This window comes from Neofelis nebulosa, chromosome 1 (genome assembly GCF_028018385.1).
Source record: "Neofelis nebulosa isolate mNeoNeb1 chromosome 1, mNeoNeb1.pri, whole genome shotgun sequence".
Classification (NCBI taxonomy): Eukaryota; Metazoa; Chordata; class Mammalia; order Carnivora; family Felidae; genus Neofelis; species Neofelis nebulosa.
In genome coordinates this window covers 223,378,254-223,405,876 of record NC_080782.1, presented here as the reverse complement: position 1 = coordinate 223,405,876, position 27,623 = coordinate 223,378,254, and the positions used below count along the sequence as shown (strand labels likewise).

Below are 27,623 nucleotides of genomic sequence, written 5' to 3'. Positions count from 1 at the left end.
ACTCTTGAATGGGTTATACAAAATACGTTTAGTGAAAGAGAGATTTGAGTGAGAGATAAATCAAATGGGGCAAAAATGCCAACCACTGATCCAGATTCTAGATGAGGAGTACGTGAGTCCTTTTCATTATTCTTAGAACTTTTCTGTTGAGTATTTTCCAAAATAAAAACTTTAGAAAAAAACCTCCAAGCTCCATGCAGAACACCCTGTGTGTTCTGACCCCAGCCCTCACTCTGCTCCGGCCACAAAACCTGCTGCTCTCAAACACATGGGCCTGCTCCCGCCATGGGCCTCACCGCTAGCCTTTCCCTCAGGCCCAACATCTCAAGGCTCACTCCCTCCACCTCACCTAGGTCTCTACTCAGATGTCACCGCCTTGACTGCCATATCCAACACAGGCCCCATGAGGGGTACCTGGCTGGCTCAGTGGGTAGAGCACGTGACTCTTGATCTCAGGGTCGTGAGTTCAAGTCCCATGCTGGGTGTAGAGCTTACTGAAAAAAGAATAGTCCCCGCCTGGAATGCTGACGACTCACACAGCCAGTATGCTTCTTGTAGGCAAGAGGACAAAAGCCACAAGTGACGATGCTAAAGCAGAAAGCTGGAAGGAACGTCGTTCTTTGGTAAGCTACCCTCAGCTTCCCTCTCCCGAGCCTGAATTTCCGTTACACGTTGATAAATAAATAATCCTTATTTATTCAAGCCTTGGCTGCTTGCGTTTCTCTGCTACAGCTGAATGCAGTAAAATGACACACAATGCTTGCTTTTTCTTCACAGCACTTATTGAATGCGATTGGTGACATTTACTTGTTGATTTGTTTATTTTCAAACTTGCATTAGAGTGTAAGCTGCTCCGGGAAGGAACTTGACCTGTTTTGCTTATTTCTGTGTCCCGGAGTCTACGGCAGTGCCTGACCAGTTGAGAAGCTCAATCAGTATTAATATTTGTCAGGTGAGGGCATTGCCTTGTGACTTCCTTCTTTCCAGGTTAAGGGCTATAGTTCTACTTATGTTTTGTTTTGTTTTTAATTTTCTTTTTTAACGTTTATTTATTTTTCAGACAGAGGGAGACACAGCATGAACGGGGGAGGGGCAGAGAGAGAGGGAAACACAGAATCGGAAGCAGGCTCCGGGCTCTGAGACATCAGCCCAGAGCCCAACGCGGGGCTCGAACCCGCGGACCGCGAGATCGTGACCTGAGCCGAAGTCGGACGCTTAACCGACTGAGCCACCCAGGCGCCCCTCTACTTATGTTTTGTATCAGCATTCTTTGTAACAGAGATACATACTCTCAGTGTCCCATGATTTTCTTTACCCATTCCCCTACAGAGAAGCATTTCCTTTATTTGCATTTTCCTCCTTTATTGCACACAGTGTATGTACAACTGTCCTCACATGTGACTCTTTCTGGAGGATAAAAGTTAGGCTCCAAAACAGTTGACTTAGTATACACCTACTAATGGTATATGAAAGTAGGCATTACCCTACATTGTTGGCCACATGTATTTTAATCAGCTTTTATTTCTGCCAGTTTGAGGGGCTGAGGAGTAGAAGGCCATATCTCAATGTTGATTTCACCTGCATTTTCCTAAGAACGAGTGAGGCTATCTTTTCATATATTTATTAGGCCATTGATTCTATCTCTTTTGCCTATGTATATATATATTTTTTAAAGTTTATTTATTTACTTCGAGAGACAGAGAGAGAGGGAGACAGGGAGAGAGAGAGAATCCCAAGCAGCCTCTGCACTGTTAGTCAGAGCCCGACATAGGGCTCAAACTTATAAACCGTGAGATCATGACCTGAGCTGAAATCAAGAAGCCAGGCACGTAACCAACTGAGCCACCCAGGTGCCCCTCTTGTGCCTATATTTTATTAAAATCTGTCTCATTAAAATATTGTATAGTTTCTTTTTGTGTGTCCATATATTAATCCTTTGCCTGTTTTTTATGCTGCAAATATATTTTCTCAGACTTCACTAGTTTTCAAATGTTATTTATGGTCTTCATCAAATAAAAGTTTTACAATTTTATGTAATAAAATCTATCCAGTTTTTCCTTTGTGGTGTATATATACTGTACCTTGTATACATTTATGGGAACTCAGTATAGGCAGGGAACTTGGGGCCCACGTGGGGCCCACCTGACTGCAGAACAGAGATGCAGGAAGCCCGTGCCAAAAGCTTCCTCTGGAACGCTTTCCTCTCTCACATAAATCAGCTCCCTGCTCCTGTTGAAAGCCCTTACCATATGTGCAGCTTCTAGTATATATACACATACCTGGCTCTGACTCTGTTGATCCATTTGTCCATTTTAGTACCATTATCACACTTTTAAAGTTAGTATAGCTTACAGCACATTTTCATACACAGGATAGAAAGTCCCTCCTAACTTTTCTCATTTAAAAATTTTCTTGGGGTGCCTGAGCGGCTCAGTCGGTTAAGCGTCTGACTTCGGCTCAGGTCATGATCTCGCGATTTGTGAGTTCAAGCCCCGTGTCAGGTTCTGTGCTGACAGCTTGGAGCCTGGAGCCTGCTTCAGACTCTGGGTCTCTCTCTCTCTCCCTGCTCACGCTCTCTCTGTCTCTCAAAAATAAATAAACATTAAAAAATTTTTTTAAATAAAATTTTCTTAAGCTATTTTGATGTTTTCTCTTCTAGATGAACTTGCAAATGAGTTGGCTGAGTTTCATAAAAATCCTATGAGGTTTTATTGGGATTGCATTGAGTTATTAGACTAATTTAGAGAAAATTTATAACTTTATAAATTTGGACTGTTCAATCTGTAAGGGAGTATTTTTCTCTTTTTAGATCTTCTCTTACAGTTTAGTAATTTAGATCTTCTTTTACAGTTTTTTAGTAATTTTGTTTTACATATAATTTTTGTCATAAGTCTTGAAAATGTTCATGTTTACTGTATTTCCAGCTATTTTCTAGGTTTGTTGTTATTATGAAATGGACCATTCCCCCCCTGACATTTCTAATCAGTTATTGTGGTAAATAGGAAAGCTAATCAGTTTTTGTATGTTGACTCTATATATATCTGAAATAAATTTCACTTGTTCTTACAGTTTTAAGTTGATTTTCTTGGATTCCACAGGCAGGTGTTTCTATCATCCACAAAACCCCAATCTGTTAGCTTCCATGAATGTTAAATTTGGGAACTTAAAATATTAACATGGAAATTTAAGAAAGCGAAAAAAGGTTTTATTTTGAAGCATAGTGTAAATTGTGATAAATAAGAGTTTTTAAGGTATATATTTTTGCTCATCATATGCATTTATTTTATTTTAAGTATGCTTTATGCCCAACATGGGCCTTAAACTTATGCCCTCGAGATCAAGAGTTACATGTTCTATCAACTGAACCACCCAGGCATCCCGTCACACGCATTTTATATTTTATGCTGACTTTGGAATAATATTTACTTAATTTTTTTTTAAAAACGAAGCCTTTGTTGGGGCATCTGGGTGGCTCAGTTGTTTGAGCGTCCAACTTCAGCTCAGGTCATGATCTCACGGTTCGTGGGTTCAAGCCCCGCGTCGGGCTCTGTGTTGACAGCTGGGAGCCTGGAGCCTACTTTGGATTCTGTGTCTCCCTCCCTCTCTGTCCCTCTCCCGCTCACACTCTATCTGTCAAAAATAAATAAGTGTTAAAAAAAATTAAGAAAAAGAAAACGAAGCCTTTGTAAAATAGAATCATGTATTAAAATTAACATTTACCCAGAAAGCATTAAATTTCATTCTTAGCTGAAATGAAGGAGATGTTAAGAATTCCTTCAATGCTTCTTTAACAAATTATCTACCATTATCTATGAATGATCCATTAAAGACTACAATTTAAGCTTATGAGTAAGCTTAGATATTTGAACAGAAGCATTATAGATCCTATTGGATGTGGTTTCAATTTTCAAATGGGAAGTACAGACCAAATAAAATTTATATATGGGTTTTTTCAACAAATGCTTGAAATTTGATCACTTCTATGGACCATTTGTGTTTTATGGTCAGATTAGCATCTGTAAGACCCCACTTGCTAATTAACAGTGAACAGTAAAAAAAACAAAAACAAAGAAACAGATGATGAGGATTAAAATATAGACATTCGTAATGCCAAAATACGCAATGTCATGTTTTTCTGTAAACAGAAGTTTTAAAATAGTTTATATTTTTTTCCTCCAAGGGGGGGAAAATGGATTGCTTCCAGTCATATTCAACAAATCTTTATTTTTAAAATGTCTTTTACCTTATTTCAACTCTTCTGACTATTCTCAATAATATTTTGAAACAAAGGTTTGAAATGACCAAACAAATAAAACAAGCAGATCTGTCAGCCTCTCTTGTTTTCCTAACACAGATTGCCAATGTGGGAAGGCACTAATCCAGTTCTCAAAACTGCTCGAGTTCCCCCTCCCCTCACGCAGGGTTTAAGAGTTGGAAAGCGGATTGAAGCTCCCAATAAGAAGTTCTGACTTCGCAGAAACATAAGCATAGTGATCTTGCAGCGAACGCTGTACAGAACTGGGTACCTCCCCAAATCCCTCCTCCCTGACCCCCTTTCTTTTATTTCTCTTAGGAAAGAGAGCTCCGGAAAAATAGAAGGGAGAGAGGAGGAAATGAGAACGTAGATAAAAACACCAACGCCTGCTCCACCATAAAGCCTGACAGAAGAGGAATTGGGGAACAAGAACAGAAAATTCCTTAGAGAAAAAAAATGCAGCGGGGAGTGAGGATAAATATAAGGAAAGGAGTAGTATATTTCTTTAGATCGTATTAAGAGAGTACCTACTGGAAATACAGGATGGTCATGGGAAGTGATGAGGGTGGTCACATCCTCACGAGCCCCCCGCCCCTAACATTAAAGAACCTGCAAATAGTTCAGGGAATTAAGCAGCTTTTAACTTTTTTCCTCCAAGGGAAAGGTTATTCTTCAAGGGTTACATTCTGTAATCAGAAATTGAAGGGGAAACCCAGCCAGGTTGTCTTGTTGAAATTATGTGTAGGCAGCATGAAATCCAAAACAACTCTGTCACTCTTCAACATAAAATCATCCACCAAAGCTACAAGAATTAGGAAAAATCCTATCTGTGCTTTTTAAAATCCACTTTTGATTTTTTTTTTTTCTGCCAACATCAAGAATTCCTCCTGGAGGTAAATTTATCAGAAAGACAGAACCAAGTAAAATGATTTACATGTTCAGAAAGAATTGCATTTTCTGGTGAGGATGTGACTTGCACATCAGATTATGTCGGCACAGTCAGGTGAGATTCAGCATTTTAAACTTCTTCTTTCTCCCCCTCCCTTTACTACACTTCCCTTTTTTTTTCTCCACTCAGTTTTACTAAACTTCACTTAGCTTCACCAGTTTAATAGGGTCTGGGCAGGCAGTGCGTATATGATGTCCTGAAAACACTTTGCCCTATGTAAACAATTGTTTTTGGCAGTTCAGAGGTTTCGTGGCAGGACGGCATTTTTCTTTTTCTTTTCTGAAAATCAAGTGTTTAGGCCAAACTTGGAGTTGCACGTGCATTTTTATGACCTGGCATATTCAAACATTACAATTGTATGTTTAAAAAGGGAATTTGATCTTTTTTGCTCTTTCTTCTTCGGGTTTCCATCCTTTCTAGTGCCATTGTTTTCTCTTTTACGCTACATTCTCCTATCTTGGGATATCTCTTCAGCATCTGTTTCTCCTCAACCATAATTTTCATTCAAAAATAATAACGCTTTGGTCTCTTTGGACATGTTTTGTTTTGCTCCCGCCTATGAACTTTGCCAGGGTGTGTTGAAGGTTACCAGCTCCATTTCTGGAATGCTCTTGGATCCCTTTTGGAGAAAAGTGCCAAAGTATATAAGGAGAGCTCAAATGTATCTGGGCTCTACCAAGTCCTTTGAGGAAGGCTTCATGTAGCTGCACCTCCCTTCCCCTCACTGTGCCAGGCTTCTTCAAGATTCCACATCCAAGTTCGTATCTTGCTACACTCTTGGTGAGCGCAGTGGAACGTGTAGAGATGTCTAACACTCGCCGTACATCAGAAACAAGTGTAACATTGTGCATTGACTGTATGCCAATAGAAGAAACGACAAAGAGAGAGAGAGAGAGAAAAGAAGAAAGAAGTTCGTATCTTTTGCTCATGTGGAAAAGAACCTTCGGATGAACAGAGGCGCCGGAATACGTATTCCTCTAACCACACTCTATCACGTTTCTTAACAGAGAGAATATTGCTTCTCATTTCACCGAGTTTTCTATCCTCTTCTCCTTTTCACCCCACATCACCCAGGGTCATGAGTGTTTCCACTGCTCATTTCATAATGCTCCTATCAATTGTCCGGAATACCGGACTTGCTCCAACAGTTTCCCCACGAGTGCTGAAATAATAGAAAGTTGAGGTGAATAACAGAGGTGTTGCTGGAACTGGTTGGAAGGACCTTTTAGCAGTGTTTTGCCTGAGGGGCACTGGGTTACAGGATCACTCCTGTTAACATGGTAACATCGTATCCACCCTAGAAGCTATGTCAAGCAATTTGCTTTCATTGTGACTTTCTGTGGCAAGAGGCCATAAACTCAACCTAAAGGGGCTCAAACAAAAAGAGATTTTAGTGGCCTATATAACTGAAGAGCTCAGAGGTGGGGTCATCTTGTTATGCTGCCAAATGTAGGGCTCACGTGTGTTGTAAGGCCACTGGCTTCTCTCTATGGACCCCTTGCTCTTCTCTCTGGAGTGTTGGCTCCTTCCTGGACAGGCTCATCCCTCAGACTCACAAGATGGCTGCAGAAGCTCCGGAGCTTACGTCTTCTTAGTTCCACATCCACAAGGGATCATTGCAGTCAGCCATTTGATAGAAGAAGGATTAGCTGCATGAAACTGGATTTCCAGGGTATCTGGAAAGAGGAGCATGCCTGGAGATGCGACACCCCTAGAGATTAACCAACCCTGGAGCCATCCTACCTTAAGGTGTGTGATCCGAGACGATAGCTTCTTCTGATTGATTAAATGCCTTTATATTGGTTTCTTGTTAAAAGAGGAATTCACCTTTTTTTTTGCTATTTCATCTTTTGGTCCACACTTTCTTCTAGTTCCATCATTTTATTTGATATAGTACATTCAGCTGAAGGCATCCTAAATATTATTGTCATACTTGCTCCAGTTGGGTCGTGTGCCCACTCCTGATCATTCACAATGAGAATGTGATGTGTAAGTGGCCCCAGCCTAAGATGCCCCTGTCCACTTGTGCAGTGGGACAGCTTCATCCTACTTGACTACATGGACTGAGCATGGAGGAGGATGGATAGCTACTGGGTGATGAGGGTGTTGTTTCCATTAAAGAGTGAAATAGATGCTGTGAAGCAACAATATCTGGTGTCCAGTACCTCATCCAATTTGAGTGTGCCTTCTGTTACACAGTGGCCTCAAACTGTCACCATAGTGAGCTGGGAGTGTGTAATTAGTTGCTTGGTCTGGTAGCCTAGCATGTGTAACGTTGGGGGTGTTTAAACCAAAGGTAGATCTGCTGTGCCGCTGACCCATCTCAATAAGCCTATGGATACTTTTCCTCACTTAGGGCCTCATATCTCCAGCTTTGGGACATCAGCCATTAGAAGGTCATAGCAAAGAAAAATGTGGTCCATGGCTAAGACAGATGCCGGAGATGGCCTTGAGTTGCTGGGCGATCCAGGGCTCTCTAAAAGATACGAGGAAACCCAGACAGTATAAGCTGCATGTACCAGCCCCTGGACCCCACGGTTCTGTGGCCCCTTCTCTCATAGTCCCTGAAGTTCAGCTGGTCTCCTGGGTCTGAGAATCAGCCTGCTCTGTAGAACAGTGGGGCCTCAGGTCAGGCTGTGTCTAGCCATTTCAATTTTGCTGTTGGCTGGAATTTCATCTGTCAAGAAGGTTTTGCAGTCAGCCATTTGATAGCGGAAGAGTGAGCCCACGAAGCTGGATTTCCTGCCTATCTAGAAAGAGGAGCACGCCTGGAGATCTGACGTGCTCTGTGCAAATTAGGGCTTAGTTTTTGCTATTCCTGGTCAGTCTCCGCTAAACCTAATGTATTTCAATGTTTGAGGACTAAAACACACACAAACTCAAGGACTTTTTTTTTAATTTTTTATCATGAACTTAAGTAACTTCATCAAGAGAATCTCATCAATGTTAAGCTATTTACTTCCTTCCAAAGTAATTTCCTTTCTGTCAATGCACAGACATGCATTTTTACTTAGTTATAATTAGTGTGAACATGCTCGTTTTTGTTTAAGAAAGGTTTTCTTTACCTTGGCATTCAGATTTGTTTTCATAGGCGAAGAAAACACTGAGAACTAGAAGGAACCTTCGCTGGAGAATTGGGAGGATTATATGGGGTCATGTTATCCCAGAGTTGAAGAAACCTTAAAGGACCCTGAATCTCACCCCATAGCTCTGAGGACTCCCCTTTAGACTAACAGACTCATTGGAGCAGCCTTCCCACACAAAGGTCTCTCCAGCTCTTACTGGACGGCACCAAGAGTGGACTCTCCCTTCTAAAGGAAGAATGAAATCCCATTTTCCATCACCCCCCCTTCCGCGGGGCTAGGGTCTATGTGTCTGTCCCTGGGCTTGTACCCTCCTTACCTGCTAAGTTATGCAAACAGTTTCCCATGCAGGAAGAAAGCGGAGACCATGCTGCTCTGTAACACTCTTCCAACCATTCTCCTCGAGCGTGTGTTGCTTTTCTCCCCCCTCCTAACATGTAACCACACACCAATAGTTTCCAATCTATCAAAGCTTAAATGTCCCAGTCTTCTCTCCTAAGTCAAGGACGCGGCGAAGTTAAGTTTAATTAAAAGCAGCAACTATTTGTACAGCTGTCTCGGGGTTCATGGCTCGTAAAAGGATTTAGCTTCAAACCTCCCTGCCCCTGTCCTCTGGGACTTTCACACAAAGCCATTTAGGCCCCTCATCTGGGCAGTTACCAGACCCACGCTTCCCCAGTCACTTCAGGAGCACCCGCCCCCCTCCCCCCCCCATGCTGTGCCCTGATGCTACTTTAGGGGTCAGATCCTCTGAGCTCACGTGGCATGGGGCAAGGCAGAGAGGGGCAGGACTTCCCATACCCGAGTCCCCTTGTTTGGTTTGGGGGAACACAAGGCCTTGACGAAGTTGCTGAAAATTCTCAGGGTTGGGAAAGCGGGTGGGGGGGGGGCATGATCAGGCACAGTCTTCCTTTCGTGAGCTTTCTCGGGCTCTTCGCACTTTTGATCGGGGCGGGTCTTTCACGGGCCACCTCCAGCACCCGCAGCACGAATGGTCACTGACAGGCCTCTTTCAAAGGAGATGGGGGCAGGCCATCCCTGCAGGTAGATGCATCCGCTCAAAACGGCACGCTTTCCCCCCCAGCAAAGTCCTGGAGTCGATGAAAACCCAGCGCTTAGCATTTGGCTGATTTTCGAGCGCATAGAGGCAGCGCTTCGGGCAGCCTTGGGTCTGCACACGCCCATTCAGACGGAGCGAATTCAGCGGCCAGCCGGGGTCACCCACTGCGGGCAGGGGGCGGGGGCGGGGCCGGCCCCACCCGGGAGAGGCCAGGGGGCCGCGAGGCCGCGGGTTAGGAAATGTGACCCCGGCGACCCCAAACGCCCCCGCCCCTCTCGCTCGCTGCTGCACCTGCCCGCGGAGCGCGCCGAGCCGCCGACAGGGAAGCCGGCTTAGCCCCGCGCCCTTAGTGGCCTCCATCAGCCACCAAATGGTGGCTCTGCAGATTCCGCAGCTGCTGCAGCAGGAGTGGGGCTGAGGGGACGGTCCGAGCGACCCCGGGAGCCCGCGCGATCCAGACCACGTGTCCACCGCCCCAGCGCGTCGCATAGGCAGGCCCTCGGCCGGCCGGGACTGTCCTGGGGCGCCAGGATGGGGGGAGGGCAGGAATGGGGGGTTCTGGGGCGCGGGTCAGCTCCCCAGAAGCGGAAGCGGTGCGAGGCGCCGAGGGGGGCGCGGAGCTGCACCCTGGCCCAGATGGGCATGCGCAGCGCGCTGGCCCGCGTGGTGGCCTCGACCTCGGAGCTGGTCAGCGTGAAGCAGACGCTGCTGGGCCCCCTTCTGCAGGAGAGGTCCTTCCCCAACCATCCGAAGGCGAGTCTGGCCTCCCGCACCCGCGGGGGGCGCAGGATCCCCTGGCAGGGCGGGGCCGCCCACTGCGAGGCCGCTCTGGCCACAGACCTTCCGCCGGGGCGAGAGAGAACGCGGGAGGCGACACCCCCTGGGACTTGAGTCCAGGAACTCGGGCCCACCTGGAGCCCACCTGACTGCGGAGCCGAGACGCAGGGAAGCCTTGCCAAAACCTGCCTCTGGAACTCCTTTCTGTCTCTCACATAAATCAGCTTCCTGCTCCAGCTGAAGGCCCTTTCCACATGTGCAGCGGTCTGTGGATGGAGGACCGCTCCCCCTGGCCCCCCTTCTAAATTAATAGCCCTTTCTCCAGAGCCTTGCATACACGTATGAGGTCCCCTCTGTCTTTTGCATGACAAAATCACCTAGATTTATTTAAAGTTCCTTCACACTTAAGACTCACGATTATTTTTGCATAAATCCAACTCCCCGCAGAGTTCAGAGGCCTTACAGAGTCAACCTAAATTCTCATAAAGTGGGGTGAGAGCGGGGTGGGTTTCGGGTGTTGAAGCGTGAATACTAATGCTAAACTCCTGCTAAGTCACGCAGCTCATATCTGTAGGGCATGTTTCCTCTTACCGTACCAAACTGTTAAGTCAGTGGAGCCGGGGAACGTAGAGGCCGCCTCTCAGCCCGAGTGGGGCTGTGGAAACCTGGGGGGGCTTGGGATCCAGTCTCCGCTTTGTCATTAACTAACCTTAATTGGTTGAGGGTCACGGATCTTGAGATCTTCTGGCTTTCCAGTTTTGCTTCATTGCTGCCTCCCAGGCGGCTAGCAGAAGGAAATGAGGGAGGGATGTTGAAGAAAGCGTAGAGCTGTCCTCAAGAGTTGCTTTTCTTGCTCTACAAGCCAGGGTTTGGGGGAAAAAGGGGAGGTGCTGCTCCACTCATGTTAGAAAGTTAAAAAAGCAGCTGCATTTCACTAATGCTCTCTCGTGTGAAATGCACCTTGTATTTGGTACCACAAAGAAATAAAAACTCCTGCCAATTAAACTATGATGCGCCGTTTCTAAGATGTATCGCCACTTCCGAGATTTTTGAAACTTCGTGAAAAGAGGTGCATCTTAGAACTGACTAAATAGGAAGGGTTGTGTGATGTCAGGAACCTATCTGGGGCACAGGTAGGTTGGCAAGAGGAGAGACCGAGTGATGAGTTCCACCTTAGGTGATCTCGGAAGGCTTCTCAGAGGAAGTGATCTTTAAGAAACAAAATGAATGCTTGCCTCGCAGACATGAAAGGGAAAAAACATTTCAGGGGAGCTGTGTGATCCAAGGCCCGGAAGCAAGGAAAGGGCCTGGGCCTTTGGGGGAACTGAAATGAGCTCGCTATGGCAGAAGGTATAAAAGGATGCTGGAGACGTAAGTGGGGTCAGGTGGCGAAAGGCCTGTGTGTCACGCAGAGGACGTTGAATCGTCTTGCAGGCAAAGGCAACTGTTGAAATGACTGAGGCGAGGACTTGACCCTGGATAAATCACAGCCGGGGAGGTCGCAGTTTGGGGGTCAGGTCAGAAACCGTGGTCCGAGGGCCTGACCCAGCTCAGACACACTGAGCTCTCTGCTCTGGCCTACAAATCCCACCTCCAGAACTTCACCCAGCTGTCACTTCTACTTGGTGACCCTCTTAACGCTTTCGACTTGACTTTTGCCCTCAACATGTTCCACCGTCCTCAAGCTTTCTTTATCCAAACCTCAACCCCCTCACTCCTTTTCCGAGAAAATGGAGGCCGACAGACACAAATAGCTTCCTCTCGACCTGAAAAATCTCATTTCCACTCATCCTCCTTCTCGTCGCTAATAAAGAAATGCTGTTTGGTCCCCCTGACCCCCAACCAAAGTAGCCTTCCTCTTAGCTGCTAGAGCAAATCCTTCATCTGCCCTGGACCTCGTTCTATCAATTCCCTTCCCATCCATATAGTCTCTGCTGCCTGCACTCTGCCGGTTCCTCCGTCCATAAACTTGCTCAAGCTTCCCTTACCTCCCTGCACCTTGAGTCCCAGTCCTTTATTCACCTTCCGAGAAAACAAGTAGACATCTGCATGTGTTGCTTCCACTTTCTAGAAGTGTCCAGAGTGTTCATTAGGAACAGAGCTGTCAACTTTCTTACTCCCGGAGTCTGCTGCTCACCTGCAAGGGTGAGTTCTTAGAGCTCCTGAGAATAGCGAGTACTTTCAGAAGGGAGAGAAACAGGCAGAGGTTTCTCTGGATGATTTGCCTCCTCGCTAACTAACATCTTGGGATTTTTCTTGGTTTTCTATTTGGAGAGAAGGTAGTATCTCCATTTGGTTGTGGAGTAACGATTATAAAGAACTCAGACTTAAGGACACAGTAGTTTGTCTTTCCAGGGGGCTGGTTATGCAGAGTTGGCTTCATTATCACTGGTGTTAACTCGAAAAAGTCGGGAGAATTGTCTTTCTATATATTTTTTGTGACGTAAGTTTTAGGTGCACAGCTTTATCATTTGACATCTGTATATACTACAAAATGATCACCACCATAAGTCTTGTTACAACCCATCACCACACAGTTGACCACCTTCACCCATTTCACCCACCCTTCCACCCCCTTCCCCTCTGGGAACCACTAGTCTGTTCTCTGTATCTCTGATTTTTGTCTTTGCCTTATTTTGTTTGTCCTTTGGTTTTGTTTTTTAGATTTCACATCTGAGTGAAATCATACAATATTTGTCTTTCTCCGTTTGACTTATGTCACTTAGCATAGTACCCTTGAATCCATCCGTGCTGTCGCAAATGGCAAGATTTTATTATTTTTTATGGCTATGTGTGTGTGTGTGTATGTGTGGAGCCACCTCTTTATCCATTTATGTATCAATGGACACTTAGGTTGTTTTCATATCGTGGCTATTAAAAATAATGCTGCAGTGAACACAGGGGTGCGTATATCTTTTCACATTCGTGTTTTCATCTATTTTGGATAAGTACCCAGAAGTGGAAGAGCTGACTCCTGTGGCAGTTCTGTTCTTTATTTTTTGAGGGATCCTCATACCATTTTCCAAAGTGGCTGCACCAATTTACATTCCCACTAACAGTGCACAAAGGTTCCCTTTTCCCCACGCTCTCACCAACACTTGCTATTTCTTGTCTTTTTGATACTAGCCATTGTAACAGGTGTTAGGAGATACTGTGGTTTTGATGTGCATTTCCCTAATAATTAGTGATGTTGAGCATCTTTTCCTGTGCCTGCTGGCCACCTGTATGCTTTCTTGGAGAAATGTCTATTCACGTGCTCTGCATGTTTTTTAGCCAGTAGTTTACTTTTTTGTTGTTGAGTTGTATGAGTTCTTTATATATATTTAGATATTAACCCCTTCTCAGATGTTTGGTTTACAAATACCTTCTCCTATTCAATAGGTTGCTCGTTTATTCTGGTGATGGTTTCCTTTGTGGAGGAGAATCTCATTAGTTTGCTGTAGTCACATTTGTTTATTTTTGCTTTTGTTTCTATTGCTGTTGGAGTCAGATCCACAAAGATGTGTCCCTAAGACTGATGTCAAGGGAGCTTACTGCCTATGTTTTGTCCCCCCGTCTCATTCTTTTGCCTGTGGCTCTCCAAGGTCCTCATTACCATTTATGGAAGAGACTGTCCTGTCTTCATTGTTATTGGCTCCTTTGTCATAGATTAATTGCCCACATATGTATGGATTTATTTCTAGCTCTCAGTTCTGTTCCATTGATCTGTGTGTCTGTTTTTGCACCAGTATTGTGGTATAGCTTTGTAGTATACCTTGAAATCAGGGAGCATGATCCTTACAGCTTTGTTCTTTTTTAATCATGCTTTGGCTATTTGGGGTTTTATATTTATATTTATAACTCCACACAAATTTTAGAATTATTTGCTCTAGTTCTTCGAAGTATGCCATGAATTTTGATAGGGACTGCACTGAGCCCGTAGATTGCTTTGGTTCGTATGGCTATTTTAACAGTACTAATTCCTTCAATCCCTAAATACGGAATATATTTCCATTTATGTGCGTCTTCTCCAATTCCTTTCATGTTTTCTATATTTTCAAATTAAGGACACGCAGATTGATTTTCTACACAGAATGATTTCAGGAGGACTTGTACTAATGGAAATAACACTTGTGTGTCACTTGGAAGTGTGTGGAAATGTCTCCAACATCAGGTCTCTTTCACAGTGTTACTTGCCACAGAGAGGAGGACTCACTTGGCCTGAAGCCCACAGCCCAGATGATAGGCAGCAGGGACCCAAAGCAGAGACAGTGCAGCACAGCTCGGTGATCTGGTCCTCCAGACTATTTCAAACCTACTATGCCACTGCCTGCTGTAGGCCCTTGGACAGAGTATCCTTCTTGTGCCTCAATCCCCTTGCCTGTAAAGTGGGGGTAGAGGGATCTAACCTTACTGGGTTATTAAGATAATGCACATGAAGTCTTAGCTAGTGGCTGCCCATATAAAGTCCCAATACCTTTGAGCTATTATTATTATTATTAATAGGTTGATGCCTCATGTTCTTGTCAACTGTTATTATTGTGTTGCATTCTTGATATTGATGGATCTGACCCATGGACTCTATTTAATTTTCTGAGTTTACAGAAGCAGAGTCAGGATGACCCAAGGAGACTTTTAAGAAGCCTCCGCTCTCCAGAGGTCAGCTTTAGCCCATGTCTCTTATGACTAGCATAGAGACGTTATCACTGAATGACTTCCTGATCAAACCACTGAGGATTAATTAAGGAAGTGAAATTTTTAGGCTCGAAGGCAGAGAAACTCTCAGCACAATACTAATGGATATTTTTTTAATAGTATTTTAGTCTTTTCTTAAAGAAACCAACACAATATTCTTTTTGAATATTTAGAGATTATCAAACACACGCCAAACATACATGAAGTGAGATTCTTTATAGTGGATAAAAAATGCTTCACGGTACTGAGTCTTGTTAAATTTGTTGGAGAGGCTAGAGTTAATCAGCTTGACAAACATCTGTTACAAGAGGAAACTGAGGTTCAGAGGAATTTAGGATTTTGCTAAAGATCCCATAGCCGGGAAGTCATGGCCCATGATCCAAACATGGTTTTAGCCGACTTTTTCTACCAAATCAATTAGAGAGGGGCTATGAATATCATGCTGAAATCAAGTACATGAGTGTGTACAGTTGACGGGGTACGGTTGTATGTGCCGTGCACTGCACACTGCTTGGACTACAACAGTCACCTTGTAGACTGGGTATCTTCGTCAGCATGGGCTGCTGTAACAAAATGCCATAGACTGGGTGGCTTAAACCACGGGCATTTATTTCCTCATTGTCCTGAAGGCCGGAAAGTTGAAGATCAAGGTGCAAGCAAATTTGGGTTTTGTTAAGGGCTTTCTTCCTGGCTTGTAGGCTGCCTGCTAAGTCATGAATGGCTCTTCCTCTGTACATGCGGAAAGAGAGAGAGAGAGATCGATCTTGGATGTCTCTTCCTCTTCTTACAAGGACATCAATCCTATCAGATTAGGACTTCACCCTTACGAGCTTATATAACCTTTATTACCTCCCTAGATGTCCTTTTTCCAGTACAGTCACACTAGAGGTTACGTTTCAACATATGAGTTTTTTTGTGGGGGGACACAATTTAGTTCATTATATTGGGTCCTTTGTGTGTCTCTTTATGTGGTGGCCACTTTACATAGTGACAAAAAGCACCAGACAAATGTAGGAAATCATTATCAAACTGGTAATAACTATCAAGGATGCTTTAGGCACTCACCACTCAAAGGGAACATAGAAACACACAGTCTAGGATTTTAAGAGCTGCTGAAAATGACCAACTCACATAGACACCATTAACCAAGCCAATTATGAAGTCACTCTGATTGAGTTTGTCTGTCTTCCTTTGAGGAGTTAAAACCATTTACAGTTTCCAAGAGTTCTGCTCTGGAGCGTAGTTTCATGGAAACTATGGCTGATGCCAACTTTCGGAGGCAAGAGAACATTCCTGCTGTTACAGATTAAACTTGCCTGTGGAGGGGCACCTGCATGACTCAGTCATGAGTGTCAGACTCTTGATTTCTGCTCAGGTCATGATCTCACTGTTCCTGAATTCAAGACCCACATCGGGCTCTGCACTGACACTGTGAAGCCTGCTTGGGACTCTCTCTCTCTCTCTCTCTCTCTCTCTCTCTCTCAAAATAAATAAAGCTTAAAAAAAAACCTGCCTGTGGGTTCACTCATTTCAATGAGCTAATTTCACTAGCAGTCATTCCTTCATGTTCAGTAGTCTTTGCTGGTTTTCTCATTCTACATACCGAGAGCGGTGGTTATAAAACCATTGGCTTTGGCTTCACGGTCCCTGCTAATGTTCTTTGCAAACTGCAAGTGTGAATGCTGGGTCACTCAGAGGAAGACATTGATGACGACTGCTTTTTTCCTCATTAACATGAGTTGTGAAGCCAATGTCTGCAAATGTGGGAACTGTGCCTTTAAAAATTACTAACATACTATTGAAGAAATAAATGCTCAGGGTTATAGGGTTAGTAGCATAGCCACAGAATTGCCCTTCACTGGGGATAAACTCATGTTTTTCTGTGACAAAAAGGCCCAGTGACTGCTCTTCAAGTAGCTTAACTCTAGCTTTGTTATTGCTCATAATGTGAATGATAAGAAAATCAGGGCATTTATGCTTCCAAAATGAAACTTTGGGGAAAGATAGGGCAGGAAGGCCCTAAAACAAAACTACTTATATATAACATCTTGCTGGAAGTGCCGCCGTGCTTTATTTTACAGTTTTGGGGTTTGCCTTGTGAACGTACCTGAATCACGTGCTTGTATCCATCGCAAAGTGCTTTTAACTGGACTTTTCTAATGAAAAAGGTACCATACCCAAAGCAAATGATAAGGAACCTTAGTTACTTTTGAGTGTTGAAACTGGGTACCCCACACGTAAAAATGTTTAATTTCCTGTGGACGATAGACTTTTTATGGTGACTGGCAGATACTTTGGTTCTTCACTGTTTTATTAACACAGTTGCATATCTATTTGAGATTGACCTGGGGTCCAGGCAACTGGAGGCTGCTCTGGGCCCCGTGAACTTGTAGTTCAAAGCCAGATGTTGATGAGCCAAGGGGCAATTTGTAGTATACTGTTTCTGATAGCGTGGTTTTTACAACACGCCTCTAAATAAAGAAATGGCGTTCCCATTTTATGTACACATCCAGTGCAGAAGGTTGTGATGGGTCTGGGGGAGGAGGTTTGTGTTCCTTTAGTGGAGAGCGGCCTGCTGGCCAAGCTGAAGTTCATTAAGGTCAGGCTTCATCCTAGAAAGCTGGGAAAAAGCTCTTTCTTCAATCCTCTCTGTTGAGGGCATTAGGTTCATGGGGGGCAAGAAAGGAAAATGTGAAAAGAAAGAAGGTTGCGGAGGCCCTTGTAAGAGAATATAGCTTAAAATGTTGCTGTTTCCAAAAGAATGGACTTATTTTAAAGCCGGAGGTTAAGCCTATATGAACTGGTTTTTAGTTTTTGTAGATCTAGAAGTAATTTTGAAGGTGATGAGGTAGGGAAAAAGCCAAAAATCTTCCTCATGGATTGCTTAAAGTTATCTGAATTGTAGAGCCTATAAAGTCATATTGTGTTTTTGACTGTACTATCCGTTGGTGTTGGTTTCAGAAAACAAGCCTTGAAACTGCTGCTGCCAGATTCTTTTTGCCTTCAAGCCTTCAGTTTCGATGGGAGTGTTTATTTTTAGTAAGAAGCTAAAAAAAGGCTTAGCTTTTCTTCCCTTTTGGATTTTGCAGGTGCATTTACGGTTGCTCCAGGGTTCCAGATGTGCACATTCCTAATAAATACAATGCAGAATGCAGCAGAGGGCAAGTGGACAGTTTTTGTAAGAGACCTCCCCTTCTCCCAGGTGGAGAGGGCCGAGCGGCAGAAGAGTGAGCTCCAGCTAGGAGGTTAGCTACGGGTTGGCTTTGCATGGGGTGTAGAAGGTTCCACACCTTGAACATCTTCCAGACAGCCAAACCCTCTCAATTATGTTGCAGGGAGGAGGGATGGGCCAATGGACCAATTTTCAATTTGTATGTGACCAATGCCAGTTTGAGGTTCGTAACACTCAGCCTTAAGAAAAATAGAGTGACTGTGGCCAAAGAAGAAACATTCACTTGCAGACATTGTTGTTCCATCCCGAAGCTAGTGCGGTGCCTCTCCTGCGTGCTTTCATGGTATCCCTGCTCACCCCTCTGTGGCGTCTATGGTGGGGGGGATCCAGGCCCCCACCCCCTTCTGCCACCTGCCCTGGAGAGTGAGCTCTGCTTTGCAAATCACTGCTGTACCAGCCCGGTTTCTGATCTGGGGGCGGGTCTTTGATGAACATCTGAGTTTGGGAAGAGAGGATAACTCAAGCCCTGCCACTCATTTGCTGTGCGAGGTGGGTACATTGCCTGATCTCTCTAAACCACTGTCATTCACGGACTCTTGTGAGGACTGAGTGAGACAGGGTGTGTCAGGAGCCTGGCTTTGGATCCTGCATCTAGTGGGTTAGGCCAGACCAGCGTTCTTAAAACTCTGGCTCGCCCTGTTATCCCCACGCTTGGAAGAGTCTAGGGACCTTACTGTGGCACTCAAGGCTCACACACTAATTTCTGTCCTGGTTCGGAGCACAAAGATCTTTCAGACTGGCCCCTTCCCAGTCCCAGCCCCTCCTTGACTTCAGGCCGTAGCTCATGTTATTCATTCTGATCGCGGGGGCCGTCTTTTCCCTGGGAGGCCGATGCTGCTTTCCCTAGAATCACCTGTCTCATAATATCGGTACACTCTTCCCACCACTTCTCTGATGCCTCATTTCTTCTGCAAGGGCTGGCAGGACAGAACTCTGATGGTCTTGACCACTTAGAAAAGAAGATTATTGTGGTAAAAAAAAAAAAAAAGGGCATAACATAAAGTTTACTATTTTAAGTGCATGGTTCAGCAGTATAGAGAGCGTTCACATTGTTGTGCAACTAATCTCCATAATTTTTTCATCTTGAACATCCGAAACTCTGTACACGTTAAACAACAAATCCCCGGGGGCACCTGGGTGGCTCAGTGGGTTAAGCCTCCGGCTTCAGCTCAGGTCATGATCCCACAGTTGGTGGGTTCGAGCTCCATGTCTGCTCTGTGCTGACAGCTCAGAGCCTGGAGCCTGCTTCAGGTTCTGTGTCTCCCTCTCTCTCTCTGCCCCTCCCCCATTCACACTCTCTCTCCTCTCTCTCCCAAAAATACATTAAAAAAATAAAGGCTTATGGGGCGCCTGGGCGGCTCAGTCGGTTAAGCGTCCGACTTCGGCTCAGGTCATGATCTCGCGGTCCGTGAGTTCGAGCCCTGCGTCGGGCTCTGTGCTGACAGCTCAGAGCCTGGAGCCTGTTTCAGATTCTGTGTCTTCCTCTCTCTCTGACCCTCCCCTGTTCATGCTCTGTCTCTCTCTGTCTCAAAAATAAATAAACGTTAAAAAAATTAAAAAAAAAAATAAAGGCTTCTACTATGAAAAAAAATAAACATTTTTTAAAAATGAAAAAAAAAAACAACAACACAACAAATCCCCATTTCTCCTCCCCCCCCCGCTCTGGCATCCACCATTCTTTCTGTTTCTGTGACTTTGACTCTAAGTACCACACATAAGTGGAATCGTACGGTATTTATCGTCTTGTGTCTGGTTTATTTCAGTTAGCATAATGTGCTCCAGGTTCATTCACATCATAGCACCTTTTAAAGGCTAAATAGTATTTCCTCCTATGTATATACCACAGTTTGTTTATCCATCGATTTGTCAACGGGCACTTGGGCTGCTTCCCCCTCTTGGCTGTGGTGGAGGGTGCGCTGTGGATGTGGATGTGCAGGTATCTCTTTGAGACCCTGACTCCGTCTTTTGGCTGTACTTGTATGTTCCAGAAGTGGAATTGCTGAATTGTACGGTAATTCCTTGTTTCATTTTTGGGGGGAGCCTCCATACTGTTTTCCAGAGTGGCTCGGTGACTTTTCCTTCCCACCAGCGGTGCCCACAGGTGCCAGCTTCTCCACATCCTCACCAACACTTGTTGTGTTCAGGTTTTTCTGACGGTGGTCATCCTAATGGATATGAGGTGAGCTCGACCACTCTTTTTGAGCCTTAATCTTATCCTGTGTGACATCTCTACTGAACAGTTTAAATAGTTTCATCTCACCAATTAGATTCCCAACTCCTATGGGACATATTTTTCTTTGCTTTGCTGTCCTTCCTTCCCCTTCTGTCCTTCTTGCTGATATCACCATCTAGCGGAGTACCCTATGCACAAGCTTAGGTTGATGGAGTGCCTTATAAATGCAGAGTTTGTGGGACCGTAAGCTTATTTGACCTTCACGGTCTCTCCACGTGGTCGCTGTTTTCATTTTACAGATTAGAATACTGACTATTCCATAGATAAAATGTCTTGTCTGCAGATGGCCGATTAGAGGGGCAGAACCAGGGCTCTGGTGGCAAATCCAGTGCTCATGAAGGAATCAACCCCACATTCCAGGTGTCTTTGTAGATACCTGGAGGGCTGTCCCATCCTAACTAACACCTATGAAGTCCCTTTTGCCACACAGGGTAACATGCTCACAGGTTTTGAGGATTAGGACATAGACATCTTCGGGAGGCCACTCTTCTGTCTACTATAGGGCAGATTTTGGCTAGGAATTAAGAAAAAATGTTCTGAAGACTAGAGCCACGGGTTGCCTCCAGTGTGGCAAGCAGTGGGACACCAGGTATGCCATAGAAAGGATTCACACATCGGAACGAGCTTCGTATGAACCCTCTGCAGTGCTTGGATTACGAGTCTATAAATGTTTGTCTTCTGTAGGATTGGGTTTCCGTGTTTTTACCATAGCCCCCATCCCATTTCCCTAGACATTTGGATATATGCTCTATGTGTCTCAATCCTCCTATTAGGTTAGAAGCTCCTTAGAAAGTAGGCACTCATGTCTTAATGCTTTTTACCCAGTGAGGGCAATCATGTAGTGGAGATTTTACACGTTTGAAATAAACGTAATTATTAACTTAAATTAACTGAGCCAAACAGGCTGAGGCCATTACCCCAGTAGATTAGTTGAGTCTGTATAAAATGTAGATGCTGGCTATCAGTTTGGACCACTGTAGCAATCAATACATTTCATATCCAGAGTCTGAAATTACACAAGGCTTTGGAAGCTACAAAACCTGCTTTTAGATTGCTCATAGTGCTAATGCTGACAATGTGCTCAAAACCCCACGTAGGATATTACATCATCTCTGGAAGCATCTGGGACTTGTCAAATAAAGGCTGCCGGGAGGATGTGCTCTGTCATTGAACGGAAAGCACCATACAGGAAATCATCACGAATATTGATGATGTGATTTTCTACTGAAAGCCCATGAGCCATTCAATATTCCGTTGCCTCTATGCTGTGAATTTTTGGCCCCAGCCTGTGCAACAGAATCAGTAGAGGTTTAGTTGGAGGCCATGATTATTGGATCCACAGTTGGCCTTCAGATCCTTCAGAAAGGAATAGAAGCAACCACCTGTTCTATTTTTCCATCCCCTGGCTTAAGAGTCCCATGGAAAGCCTATGCCTATTAATTTGTTTTCTTTGACTGTGAATATATTTGAGAAAGGATTAAAAAGAAATACTGTACTAGAAGAGTAAAATAAAGAGACTTTGCAGAGCTTGCCAGGGATTTGAAGTTTACCCAGGGCCTCAGGGACCAGTACAGCCCAGCAGTGGAATTTTATTATATGTATACTTTCCTCAAACGATGCCTTCTTTGATTCTTTACAGTAAATGTGAAATCGACTTCAGATTTTAGGCCCACAAACATATTTTTAAAGGCATTTTAATCTTATTTGGGTGATGAATGCCTTTGCAGACTGGCTAATAGGCGCACGCCAGCACACATTTCGGTGGTTCCTTCAATTTTGAATTTCCCTTTGCATGTTGTCTTTGATCCTTCCACTTTGTACTTAGAGTTGTATTACTTCTATAAAGCAAGCGGACAATTTCCCTTGATGTGGATCTAGGGGAAGTAGTCCAGAGGCATTTTTTCCCCCTCTACTTTCCCTTGATACCTTCTGAGCAGAAAGAAGCAACACACAAAGGCAGGGGCGCGAGAATGCTTTAAAGAGGAATTCAAAACAAGAAGCGTGGGAGTCTGTGAATAGTTGAGTAAGGGAACTGCGGTGTCTTGTGTTTATCTTTATCCCAGCACCTAAGTCACCTGGGTCCTGCTGCCATGGTTTGCATGGTTTGCTGAATTGAATAGATGAATGTTTGTTTTGTTTCCCAGAAGAAACTGTAATAAACACTTTGCCGGAAGCCCAAGTCCTTCTAACCCAAGTGACAGCATTTTTTGTTAGGGAGAAGAATACCTTCTCTTTCTGTACAGAATTAGGAAGAAAACTCTAGTTCCAAACTCTAATTTCAGCTCTCAGTTCTCTCTTTCATTTTCTTTGGGATTATCTGGGTTTTTTTTTTTCCTTTTCCTAAATTATTGAGTTGAATTCTTAGCTCATGACTTTCCAGTGATTATTCTTTACTTATCTATAGCAGTAAGTGTATGTATTTCTCAATGCAGCTGGATCCCACAAATTCGTCATCTACTGTTTCCATAATTGTTCAGTATAAAGCATTTTAAAATATCAGTTATTCTTTCACTGATCTATGAATTATTTAGAAGTTGACTTTTAAGTCATATATGTACTGGGAAGATTATGTTACTGATTTCTCATTTATTTGCATTATGATTTGTATGATATAGACTTCTAGATATTCATTGAGAATTTGCTTTCGGCCTATTATAACATAATCAGCTTTCATAATTTCTCTGTATGTCTTTGAGAATAAGTGTATCTGCTTATCTTTATTGGACCAAGCTTGTGATTAGCGTTTCCATCTTGTGATTAGTGTTTCCATCTTTTCTCTCAAGGTTGATTGTTTTGTTGTTTGACTGACTAGTTCCTGAGGAAGCCGGGTAAAAATCAGCTTTTCTGTTTGTGGATTGAATGTAAATTGACATTATCATATTAGGCACACACAGGTACAAAACTGTTATCACATCTTGGGGTATAATTTCTTTTATTAATTGTTGTTTATTTTATCCCCAATAATGAATTTTCTGGCTTTGTTTTGGCTTCTGTTTGCTTTGTATATATTTTAGCATCCATTTGTTTTAAGTTTTTAGGTGTTTTTAGTTTTAAATGTGTTTCTCATAAAGAACATACCAATAGATTTTTTTAAAAAATCCGATCTGGTGAACACTATATTTCAAAAGGTGGCTTATTTGATGTTTTCTTTTTGCCTCGATTTATATTTCTTCATTTTTACTGACGAATGATAGGATCAATTAAGTTTTAATATACCTCTTAAGTCTGCTGAGTTTTAACTTTACGTATTATTTCTGTGCTTTAATGATAGCACTGACATTTCCCACATGCATACTTAACAGGTCCGATGTTTATCAATTTTGCCACCTTTCTCTGAATATGTACAAAGCCTCAGAATGCCACTCCATCCAACATGCTACTCCTATTCAGCGTCTTAGAAGCATCCTGCTTTTGTAAGCCCCAAGTTCATTGTTAGCTAATTGTCTAATCAGTTCTTTAGATTCGCATCATATTTTTAAGTTCCTTTGTTCACTGTTGCTTCTTATATCTCATTCTTTCCTTTTGAATTAAATTTCCTCTTTCTGAATTAGAGCTCTAGAAAAATATGACAGTGGGGTAACTCTTGTTGTGCTATTAAGTGAAGGTATATTTATTTTGCCCTGATGTTTAAATAATAGTTTATTTGGACTAAAAAAACCACTCTATGTTGACAATTATTTGAAAAATTATCTCATTCCTTTCTGTCTTCAGTGGTTGTAGCTCAGTAGTTGGCTGTCTGACTTGTCATCTCCTGAAGCCATCAGCCATTTTCTCTCTGGTTGCCTTTAAGAGTAGTTTTGCCTTGGGGCCCCTGGGTGGTTCAGTCGGTTGGGCGTCCAACTCCGGCTCAGGTCATGATCTCATGGTACCTGGGTTCGAGCCCCGCATCAGGCTCTGTGCTGACAGCTCAGAGCCTGGAGCCTGCTTTGAATTCTGTGTCTCCCTCTCTCTCTGCCCTTCCCTACTCACTGTGTCTCTCAAAAATACAAAAAAACATTGAAAAAAAATTTTTTTTAAAGTACTTTTGCCTTAATAAGTTTAGATTTTAATCTCATTTAACTTGTTCTGTTCCCGGATTATTTTACTTCCTGAATCTCTGTTCATGAACTTGGATTCATGTTTTGGATCAATTTCAAATAATTCTTATCCATTTTTCTCTTTGAATATTGCTTCCCCACCGCTCCCCCAGCCTCTCTCGTCTCTCCTGGAAGTGCATCTGGTGGGTTTCATCATTCTGTCATCCATGTTGCTTAACATCTCATTCATATTTCCCGTGCCTGACTTTTCATCTTGAATTCTGAGTAATTTTTTCATATTAACCATCCAGTTTACCATTCCTCACTTCAGAGGTTTATTCAGGTGTATAAATTGTCTGTTGAGTTTTTAATTTGTCATGATAGTTGTCATGCTAGAAATGGCGTTTGGTTCTTTTTCAAGCCCGTTTTCACTTAAAATAGTTTTGATTCCTTTTTATATTTTTAATCACTTTAAACAGATTGTATAGTTTCTAGCTGAAATACTCGGAGTTTAATCCTGCCCTGCATTGGTATCTGCTGTATCATGGTGGACTATGTTTTAAATTTCATATTCTGAGTTTGTCTTTGACAAAGCTTTATGAGAATACTACTGTGGGGCATGGGCTGTGGATGTGTCCCCATGGATTAGGCTCTTGTTTGCTTTTACCAACGTGTCTGTGGATATTTCAGCCCAGTTCCAATTTTTTAAGCTAATTTCTTAGCGTGAGTGTTTCCGAAATGTATATATGGCGTGGAGTGTAGAGGGCAGCTCCAAACTTAAGCTGCTGTGTAGTGAAGGTCAATAGTTACGCATCCTCGGGGCAACTTTATCCTCTATCACAAACCCAGCTCGAGACCGACTTTCTTTTTTTGATGAGTATTGATGCACAGCTAAAATAATCTACTCTTCCTTTATCTTTGGCTGTTAGGAATTTCCATTGCTTTCTTGCAATATCAGTAAGGATGTTTGTTCTATTTTATTTAGAATTCGGTTAGCAAAAGTTCTCGGGGAAACTAAGTGTGCCATGTTACCAGAGCCGGAAGCCTGTGGAGAGTCATTTACATGTATTTAAAATAAGTTATCTATTTAACATTATCACTGAGATGGAATAATTTTATTTGTTTGATTATTTATTGGAATAATTTTAGCATACCATGTCTATATAATGGGTTTTAGAATGTGAACCATTTGGGGATTAAAAATCTGTTTAGTTACTTCATTATTTTTAACTACCTGGGAACTGTTCTTTCTAAATTTGCATTGGAAACTTCTTGAGATGATGTTATCAAATACCAATCCTGTATTGGAATTTTGAAGACAGTGAATATGGAATGATAGCAACAAAGGCTATTTGTGTATTCTTCAAAGCTCTGCTAGGAACAAATAACAGAAACTCAACTCCAAATGGCTTACGTAAAAAGGCATATTTATTGACTCAGATACCCCCAAAATCCTGGGGTTTATTGTTCAAGTATTGCTGGGTCAATATGCTCAGACAATGTAATTAGAATCAATCGCTTTTAATACCTTTGTTCTACTTTCTTCTGTGCTCTCTTCATTCTCATTTGGATTCTCCCCTTAGAGTGACAAGATGCTTTCTAAAAGCCCCAGTTAAAGAGAGCTTCTCTTTCGCCATCTAACAGACATTCTGGAACTGCGGCTTATTGGTCTGTGTTAGACCTGTCCATTCCTGACCACTCCAAGTGGCCGAAGGGGGGTGGTCTCCGATTGGTCTGGTCCCTGGAGTTGTAGAATTGGGGTCAGCTTTAGTCAAACCACGTAGGCTGAACATGGAGGGGAGAGGTTCTCTGAGAGAAAAAATGAGGTCCTGTGATGAGAAGAGATGGGAATGGAAGCTAGGTACACAAAACATAACAAATGTCCCATAACCTATCTAATTGTACGTGTTTGCTGTTTATTTCAGGATAGTGTTGAGTTTAGACACATCTGCAGTCATTTGGCTCTACAAATTCAAGGACAACAGTTTGACAGAGATCTGGGTACTGCCCACCAGTGTTTGAAGACAATAGTCATGAAGCTGATTCAGTCACTTGCTAATCTTCCTTCAGATGTCCACATGGTAGCCTGTGCTTCTTTGAGACAGATCTTACAGAATCTCCCAGACGCATGGATGCTCAAGACACCAGAATTAGAACCACAGCCAGTACTGCTAAGAAGACTGGGTACCTGACATTCCTAATTGAATCAGCAGACAGTGGGTGCTTTTATTCCCAGGAAGGAGAGAGGTGATGACATATATAGCAGTCTGACCAGTGGCATCTGTACCCTTCAGAATCACAGCATGTTGGTGACACGTTTTTAAAGCAGTAGTTCACATTTTTAAGTATGTTGATATATTTGCTTACTGTTTGATTGAAATGTATTCCACTTGGTAAAGCTGATTGTATCATATATGTTTATATTTACTAATCCATAGAAGGATTAGTTTTGATCAAATGATACACTAATCTATACTTATATTAATGTAGGCCTATGAGGTTTAATATGGTTATTTAATATGGTTATTTATATATGGTTATGTGGTTAAAGCTTCATGGTTCTTAAAATTATCTTGAATAAATAGGATATTTGATAATTGATATGTTCTACTTACTGAGCACTTCATTTCATGTTATGAAAATGATCTGTAGATGTTGTAGGACCACATGTGTCAATAATTATGAGTTCCAACCCTGGCATTAATAACTTACTGTTGGACAGGAAAAGAGTTGCTTCTAAGCCTTGTGCTTTCATGTACTGATTTGTAAATTTATAATGATAATGAGCTATGAAGTACCAAGGATATAGGATATGTAAATACAAAGTACAGTATTATTAAAGTCTCATGTGGAACCATGTAGCTCTTCTTACTGTTTCTAAATATTCCAATTGAAGTAGGAAATTCTTGTGAAAAAAAGGAGGGAGTGGATATACTGGCAGGTTTCCCTAAATACTTAGAGCTGGGAAAAGAGAGGCTAACTTTTTTTTGCAACAATGATCTGAACATGCTAGGAAAAACTAAATTTCCTATTGCTTAATGATTGTATCGCTTAATGACTGTATTGAGAACCAAAGTAAATTAAAGTGATGCCTTACCCTTAAAATTTTAATACAAATGGCATTGGATTTAGAAAAAAAAAAGAGTACAATGTATACTGTAAACAGTGCACCTTGTTTTCTGAAGGAATGAAAAACTAGGTCTGTATGGTGAGAGTTGATCTGCTATTAAAAAATAAAGTATTCGTAGTAATCAAAGCCTTTTTAATCCCACATGTTCTAATCCTAGTTGGTTCCAAAATTTATTCCAGGATATAATGATGAAAGGTTTATATATTGATTCTCT

At 42.8% G+C, this 27,623-nt stretch overlaps 1 protein-coding gene across 1 annotated transcript; it reads left to right on the top strand.

Annotated features, from left to right (window-relative positions):
• Positions 1 to 545: 545 nt before the first annotated feature.
• Positions 546 to 26,484, top strand: DLEU7 (deleted in lymphocytic leukemia 7). Its single transcript, XM_058697698.1, is given in 6 exon segments — positions 546 to 623; positions 9,372 to 9,578; positions 9,670 to 9,853; positions 9,894 to 9,966; positions 9,968 to 10,100; positions 26,205 to 26,484. Coding segments are annotated over 6 exon segments (942 nt in total). The 3' UTR covers positions 26,472 to 26,484.
• Positions 26,485 to 27,623: the final 1,139 nt, after the last annotated feature.